This window comes from Pygoscelis adeliae, unplaced genomic scaffold, assembly GCF_000699105.1.
Source record: "Pygoscelis adeliae isolate BGI_AS28 unplaced genomic scaffold, ASM69910v1 Scaffold168, whole genome shotgun sequence".
NCBI lineage: Eukaryota > Metazoa > Chordata > Aves > Sphenisciformes > Spheniscidae > Pygoscelis > Pygoscelis adeliae.
This window is the reverse complement of record NW_008825566.1, coordinates 63,833-72,700: the sequence shown is the minus strand read 5'-3', so window position 1 is coordinate 72,700 and position 8,868 is coordinate 63,833. Positions and strand designations below refer to the sequence as shown.

Sequence of the window (8,868 nt, the reverse complement as noted above, 5' to 3'; positions counted from 1 at the left end):
CACCACTCAGCTTGGTGTCATCTGCAAATTTGCTGAGGGTGCACCCGATCTCACTATGTCATTAATGAAGATATTAAACAGTACTGGTCCCAATACGGACCCCTGCGGGACACCACTTGTCACCAATCTCCATCTGGACATTGAGCCATTGACCACTACCCTCTGGATGCGACCATCTAACCAATTCCTCACCCACCGGACAGTCCACCCATCAAATCCATCTCTCTCCAGTTTAGAGATAAGGATGTTGTGGGGGACCCTGTCAAAGGCCTTGCAGAGGTCCAGATAGATGACATCTGTAGCCCTTCCCGTGTCCACTGATGTAGTTCATCATAGAAGGCCACTAGGTTAGTCAGGCGGGACTTGCCCTTGGTGAAGCCATACTGGCTGTCTCGAATCACCTCCCTGTCCTCCATGTGCCTTAGCATAGCTTCCAGGAGGATCTGTTCCATGACCTTCCCAGGCACAGAGGTGAGGCTACATTACATTACAGTGCCACATGCAACAGGAAAGGACTGGACTGCTGACCCAAAAGGTCTCTTCCAAATAACTGTGCATTTTGTTCCTGCTGCTCCAAAATGAAGCTACTTACCTGCGAAAACCAACCAACCTCTCTGCCTCCTAGCTTAGCCCAGACAGACAAGGGCTTCTCTCCTACACATAGAAGAAATCCCTCCACTATAGTATCCTCTCCCCATACAACTAAGTAGCTAATAGAGAGATTTTAACTGTGGCAGTTATATGCATACAGATAAAATTCAGTTGTAATTTGGATATTGTAACAGTGTATGCACCTGCTTCATTGTGATCGCAACTTTTGCACAGTATATCTAGTTGCCCTGGTGTCCAAAATGTAAAAAGGCTCAACTGGTTTAAAAAAAAAATAATAATAATAAATTATATTCATATAAATATATATTTAAAAATAAAGATAAATTTTAAAAAAGCCAGTGACTTTTGGGCCTTTTAGGCCTCCAAACCAAGTATTTACCTAGAGTGCTCATAAGCAGTAATGACAGTCAATAAACTGTGTTTTCAATAAAAAGGTAGAAACAGAGCTAGCATTATATAATTAATACTGTAAAAGTTTGTTCCAACTTGGAATTAAGGCAATAATGCCTTTACTAAAAAAAGCAAAGAACAAAACCCCACAAAAATGAAGAGAAAAACGTCATCCTCATCAGATATATTTATCTGCGTGTGCATTTGGGATGGGAGAGAGGAATAAGCTGCAAGTGATTAGGGAGAAAAAAACCCAATGCTTTTTCAGTCATTTTCTAGTTAAGTTATGGAGAACATAACCATCAATCAAGGCAAACTGCAAAAGTATTCTTCCTTTAATCCCTAATGGAAAATATATGATTTGTCAATTCATAAAACTTTATAGTAACAATATTTTATTGAGAAAACTTCTTAATTTGAAAAAGGATAATTAACTAAACACAGTTTGACTGTATTACTATAGTCAGTACTCAAAAAAAAAAAATGGTTACATGTATGTACCTACCATTATAGGTCAAGACGAATTTTTATCTTGAGGGGGAGAAAAATAATTTAATCTTTTTCTTGTAATTAGTAGGTAAGTGTACTCATGTCTAAGTGAAAGTAGTACTTTATAAAGACATGTCTTCCTTTGTAGTTGAGACATCAGTATTTTTGTTTGGTTATGGGATTTTGTTTTGGTTTTTGTTGTTTTGTTTGTGGTTGGTGGTTTTTTTTGTGTTTGTTGCTGTTCGTTTTTTTAATAAGTGCCTTAAGGAAAAAGAAAAACTCACTTGGATTAACACATAAAAACAATACCAATGAAACAGCAAATTCTTAGAATAAAAGACAAAGGCTGGAAATATTAAGACATGCCTCTGTTTTAAATATTTGGGGGAGACCAAGGCATCAATCTTCTACATAGGTAATACCCAATTATTTTACCTATCTGCATCTAAACTGTAGAAGAAAATACTTTCATATCTAAATCTATACAAGAACGAACACCCACACTGCAGCCTCCAAGGCTGCTCTATGCCTGAATTCCTTTCTGAAGAATTATTTGGCTTATTTCTTAATGTAACAAAGAGAGACAGATAGCCTTAAATGAACTCTCAGAATTAGGAAAGACGAAAATAAGAAAAGGAAGAATCAGCAGAATTATATTTTCTATTGTGATAGTAACTGGGGGCCACCGTTGTCATTCAATGTCGTAATGTGGAAAAGGTTCAGATGACACACACAAAAAGTTGCTTATCCACAGAGAAAGACTTGCACGTTTCTTCTTCTTCAACCTGAATTCTGTAATAGATCATTCCAGCAACCAGAGACAGCAATGGTGTACACACACACAAAGCAAGGCAGGGGAAAAAGAAAACAAAACAAAAAAACCCCAAACAACACAGAACAAACAAACCAACCCAAAAAAAAAAATCTTACAGAAGCCAAAGATATTGTTTCCATTTACCATGTAATTTTACATGAAGAGAAATAAACCCACATAAGATTCACCCCCTCTTGCAAGGAAAACAAAATTCAAGTTTCAATTAAAAGAGCAATATGTATTTACATATATGATAATTGTTAAGTATACCTGGCCAAATCCATACAGCTATCAGTCAAACTCGTTGAAGAATTGAAATATTCTCTGCCAGCAGCCAAAACTAGTTCGATACTTTTTGCGTAGCTGACTCGGTACTGTGGCTTCCCTTTTGATGAACTTGGTAGATCCACTGACCAAATACTGCAATGCATCATTTGCCCAGCCAAGTGGATATTGTCTATACTGCTTGAGCATAAAAGACTTTCTGCAAATATCTAAAAGAAAGAACAATAATTTAATAATCTGCAGGAGCAGCTTCAAGTAAGCTTATCTGCATTGTATGGAACCAACCCCTTTGAATAAAAGGATCTTTGAAGTCAAAACAATATTATTCAGTCTGAGCAGAAAATGTAACTTCTACCAAGGAGAGTATTTCCGCAATTTATTTAAGTAAAGCTAAAATTAACTAGTAGCTAGTTATTTCTACTTCCTGCAGAAGAAAGCTTAACCGCCTTTTTACAGTATGACTTGAGATGAGAAATTATTTATACCTACATTCTGAGGTGTTAATAGGATGTAAGAATCAGAAAAGGCAGTTTAGTATTAAAACCAACAACATATGAGAAGAAATTTTGTATCCTTGAAGAAACTAAAAGTATTTAGAACTGAGCATATAAGATGTTTTTTAAGTTTCAGTCAGGACTATCTTCAAAGAATGCATACTAAGATAATGCTGCATCTGCCACAAAACACCTAACTTATTTTCAGGTCAAAGTTTGGCCCACTTTAAGACACTCAAAATAATCTCAATTCCTTACAAAAATATTTTTTTAATTTTTTTTTTTTTTAAACATGGTCAGTGTTGTCCTAATGAAGAGCAACATATGCATTTAATCATTTCAGAAAATATCGCAGCTGCAACAATGTGGCCTTTATCAATTTTTAAATTTTGTAACAAATTAAATAGACTCAATGAATCATAGAAGAGCCCAGGTTGGAAGGGATCCCAAAAGACCATCTGGCCCGATCTTTTGTGAGAAAGGGGGCATAGATGAGATTATCTAGTATCCTGTCCAATCGCGTCTTGAAATTAAAGTATTTTTTCACTAGGAAGAACCTCTCCAAACCAGCTCATGCTCTGGAAAGGAACACAGTTCAGTGCTTCTTAAAAAACATCATACAGTTGGATCATCTTCCATTTCACAACATATTAATCCTCAAGGAACAGTGAAAGATGCAAAGTATAATAGCCGACCCTTCTTCCTTAAAGATCACATACATACAATTTACCTCTCTCAAAATTTATGGACATGAAGTCCTTCAAGAGGACAGGATTCACTTTGCATGCAAGCACAATAGAATAAGCATCATGCTAAAAAAAGATCCCAATACAAACCTCACATGTGATTGCAAATCCTTACTGCCTCACCAATTTCTCAATTTTGAAGTTACCAAAGTATAATTGCATACAACAGTACTACATTTGAAAGCATTTTCAGCATTCCTAGATTATTTTTCCAAAACCCTTTGTTGTGTTTTTTTTAATCATATGGTACAGAAGTTAAAAAATAATTTAATATTAATAAAAAACTTATATTAAGAACAGAGCAAAGCAAATGCTATTATTTGCAGAGTACTATAACTTTTTTTTAAATGCACTTAAAAAAAATTTCAAGTACACTAAGCCTTAGCCTATCACAAAACCATGAACATTAAATACATTGCAGTTCTCTTCGAGCAACTTCAAATTGTACAACTACAGAGAAGGAGTGACTTTTTTATGTATAGGTTGAATAGTATTGCTTTTTCCGTTCAATTTTTTTTTCCAATTTGCTTTCAAAACTTCTCCCAAAAGCTAATCAGATTGGTAGTCATAAGCAATTACATTTGCAAACACTAATAAAACACTCAAACTTTTAAACGATGTGACTATTTAAGCACCAACTGAAGTGGACACGGCACTGTTTCTGTAATAAACTGCAATATATTGAAGTGAAAATGTAGATAAACAATACATGTCCCAGCAAATTCTACATCAGTCTAATAGCTGTCCTTAGCAAATATTAATGACATCGGTTTTGTATTTATGCACATGCAGGGTTGGTTTTTTTTCCTTTAATGAAATTAGATTTCTCATCTCACATTATTTTACTTCAACTGCAAGCAGTAGAAAGTCCGTAATCCTATAATGATCTTGGATAATATTATCAAACCAGAACTTCATGCTTAAGAAATGCTTGGCTGAAGCTAACATTTAGCTAAAAGATTGTTTATTTTCATTAGTTTTAAGTGCTTATTACTAAACACATTTGTACATAGAATTACAAAGTCTCAAGAAATTAAGTCAATTTAAAAAAAGTTGAATTCTAGTAAAAGATATACAGGATATTTATGAGAGGGGCTTTTGATGAAATGAATTAACACAGGAAGTTTCTGAATTGAATGAAAATACCAAAAAAGAGCCAGTGGACAACCAAGGAACATAACACATGAAAATGTATTTACATTTGTGAGCAACAATATGAAACAAGAATTTGTAGCTTACTTGGGACATAAATCAGTAAGAAAACATAAAACTCACCTCATAGCAAGTATCTGAAAGTAAGCATGTATATACTTTCTGCTGCATGTCTAACATATCCTGGAGCAATTCCTTCCAGTGTGCCTCACTGACTGATGGTTGCCTACAAACATTTGTAAAATTAAAAACTCTCTTCCTCAACAAATTTAAAGAAAAGCAGTAGATAACATTGCAGTGCCATCACCAAAAATATGAGTTTTCTCAAACGCTATTTCAGTCTTTAATTGGATTTTTAACCAAAAGTGATTTAAAGACAGAATGCTTTTAATGTTAATTAACATTAAAACAGTGTCTGTGGGAAAAACTGTTTGACGACAACAATGTAGTACCCGAAGTGTTTTTTCTGTTTGTCTTCTGTGGTATAAGACAGGGATTTAAGCAATCTTTATCAAGATCCCCCAAGTAGGTTTTGATAACTTCCAATAGTACATCAGAAAGTTGAAAGTGCTATCTTACTGCTGATCCAAGAACAGCTGGGTAAAAACAAGTTTGTAACTTCAGTTTGCAACTGAAGATCATTAAGATGCTGTTCATTGTAGGCAATCTCAAAGGACTAATCAATTCCATGAAATCACAGGCAAATAGAGCTGCAAGTTTATTTTGTTCCTTAAATTGGAATGGTATTCAGATTCTTGACCCTCTGGATCCATGGATCTCTGTTTACCCACAAAGCTTCCTATACAACTTCACGTGTTCTATCAAAAGCTTTACAGGTAAAAACACTATGAAGGTTTTTTGACATTATCTTGAGCCTTTCAAATTAAAAATGACTTTTTTAAGCTACACAAGCTAGTCCAGCTAATAGTGATTTTCTCATGTGGCATTAGCTTTCATTTTGGCAAAGAAAAGGGTCTCTACAAAAAGTGGAAAATCAACATTTTTCCTACAGAGGCATTGACTGGATCTTTTTAAAGAAAGGTTTTTAGAACTCAAAAAGCTTTCAGCTTGTCCAAGCTAAATACTGCCCTACCATCACCAATAAACTGTTGTGCGTGTTTACTTTAAATTAAAAAAAAAACAAAAAACAAAAACAACCCACAGTGATGGCTGTTTTCCCCAAGGTTCAATCTTTTCATCTGCTTATGCCAAGGGCCATGTAATAATTCATCTACAGTTGGAAGACAAGTTAAGTGAAGTAGTTCTTAAGCAGAAAAATTGAAAAAAATATACTGGAGGAAGTAGAATCAATACGTAAAAATCAATAAATTACCCTATTACAAGAGCTCCTAAGAAAACATGTCAAAAAAAAAAGAAAGCGTTATTTTACAAATCCCACATTCTCAATAAAATTAAATAGGTCTTAAAGGACCTCATTTACAATGTTAACTTTTACCGTTCATCATCTTGCAGTATTTTGCAGCCAGTATGCCTTTTAGGCTTGTTTACTTGAACACAAACATATTGAAACAACTCTGAAGCAAGACAGAGTTTTTTGAATGCGGAGAATGCAGCCAAAACACTCATCATGTTAACCATCAGTTTAGCAAATGTGTTTCACGTACACCTGTTCAATTTGAACACTACGGTTCAAAACTGCAACAAAACAGGCAGGTACGCTCTCTGACAATAAGTACTTGTTACCTTACTGTCCTTTCCCTCTTATCTCCCATTCCCCTTTGAATACTAACTTGCGACCTGTGTGCCTCGTCAGTCTAATCATCAGCTTCCGTGCCTCCTCCGCATTGTCCTTTGTGTCTTTCACAAAGGAAACAGGTTTCTGAAGTCCATGTTTCTCCAACAGCTCTGACACACTGTAAATGAATAGTCAGTATTTTTTATTTCTGCACAGTTGTACAACCACCTCTGCTGCAGCAGTCTTAAATAAAGCTGTCTCAGACAATGTACTGCAAATGCAAACAGTCTCCATAAAGTCTGTAACAGTTTAGATTAGCCACAGTAACATTATTTACTCAAAAAAAATTAATACGGTAGGGTAAATGCATATCAGCAATAACCTGATGACATATCTTCACAACTTTTAGTTTTTGATCACTCAAAGCACTACAGAGTATCAAGATCAAAACAAATTCCCCAAATATTTCAGAAGTAACCTTCCTCCCCCTCCAAAAAAAGACTTTTATTCCAAGGAAAATATCTGTGCAGTTTTATAATATTCAAATAGCTAAAGTTCCCAATACAAAAAACTTAGAGATTATCTTGTCAACAGCACTAAAAACAAGATAAATATTCTTGCTGCTTTCTTGTCATAAAAAAGTTCTTGGCTACGCCTAGTGACTTCTGTAAGAACACATTACTTATTTTAGTAAAATTAAATACCTAAGAATTTGTTCCAGTTCATCTACTTCATCGTGAATAGTGTTAGTTTTATCTGTTTCAGGCCTGCAAAGATATTATACAATTAATATTAAATATATATCTCCATACTTCTTGTAATTTCTTTATATAATTCATATTACATAGATATAAAGATAAGCAGTTTGAAACATTCCTTGATGAAAATCAAATATATGTTTGCTTGAAAAGATTAAAACTGTTGGCTTCTTGCTAGAAGGATAGCTAAAATTGAGAGGGTCTCTCAATCTCCCAAGAACAGAGCTTTTCCTTCTTCCTTACACTTTCCTCAGGTTCTCTCCTTCCTACATGTAAAAGGTATTGGGAGAATAGTTTACATCTCCTCCTCATGCTTTCAGTTTCTCAAGAATTACTTGTCCTTCATATAGGTCTTCCATATAGAGCTCACATGGCCATATTGCTGCTTATAAGCTAAGTGCGAGACGCCACTAACTGTAACAAGACTGACAAGACCAGTAAGATAGCACTAACACTTGGTCTCAGTTCACCAGGATATAAAAGTCTAAGAAACTAACACAGAAACCTTGGTCTAGGCTGCTACTTTAAATCATGTTTTGTTGCATTATTTGGTAGAGTATATATACAGCACAAGCATACATATACAGCACGAGTGTACGTATGACCACGGCAACTCAGATAGGAACAGAATATTCCAGTAACATTACCTACTCTTTAGTGACTTAACTATTTTTAAAGCATTAATTCACAGCTATTTAACATATCTAAAATATTTACAAATAACTAACTGAAAATGTTTACCCGTATCCTCTTTGTGGAAGGCATTCCAAAATATCGTAACAGAGCGCGAGCTGGTCATCTCGTTCACAACTATAAATACATTCCAATGCCGTAATCATAAGCTGGTCTTGATCAGGAATAATTTTTTGCTGACACTAAAAAGAGAAGAAAGCACATTATTTTTAGTTTTCTGTTTCTAATTCAACAGTTAAGTTTCTTCTGAATATAAAAAGATGTGTACTCCAAGTAAATAAATTGTCTTTAGTTGTAATTAGAAGGTCTCTTGCTAACAACTTATTTAAGTACCTGTTGAAGTTACAACCTGAAACATAACTCTGCTAGTTTCCTACACTGCAGACACTGGAAAGAACAGTGATACACCATTATACCCTTTTTGAATTTGAGAGGTGGAGAGGGTGCAGGGCAGAGGAAGGCAATTGCTGCAAACATTTGTCACATTTTTTTAATATGTTCCTAAGTATCAACGTATATAAAATAGCCGTGTTTTTCCTTCACTGGTTAATTTCTGTCCGTACACATAGAACATTCAATAGTATGCAAAAATGTGCTTATGTGCCCTGGAATAATTATTTAAACTGTAGAAGCAGCATGAAATACTCACATGGAAGGTAATTTCAACCCTTACTCATTGAGCTCTTGGCCCCATCCTAATGGCCCCCATTTTATTCTTTACATTTGTTGTGGAAAGGGG

The 8,868-nt window shown here is 34.9% G+C and overlaps 1 protein-coding gene across 1 annotated transcript in view; it reads right to left on the bottom strand.

Moving 5' to 3' along the window:
- The window catches only part of NBAS (neuroblastoma amplified sequence), a 209,704-nt gene that overhangs the window by 143,035 nt on the left and 57,801 nt on the right, over window positions 1-8,868 (bottom strand). Inside the window, exons 25-29 of the mRNA XM_009332472.1 lie at window positions 8,178-8,311; window positions 7,383-7,445; window positions 6,734-6,856; window positions 5,106-5,208; window positions 2,576-2,799 (exon numbers count right to left, since the gene is read on the bottom strand). Of these exons, the coding sequence (XP_009330747.1) occupies window positions 2,576-2,799; window positions 5,106-5,208; window positions 6,734-6,856; window positions 7,383-7,445; window positions 8,178-8,311 (647 nt within the window). The remainder of the gene's footprint in view (window positions 1-2,575; window positions 2,800-5,105; window positions 5,209-6,733; window positions 6,857-7,382; window positions 7,446-8,177; window positions 8,312-8,868) is intronic.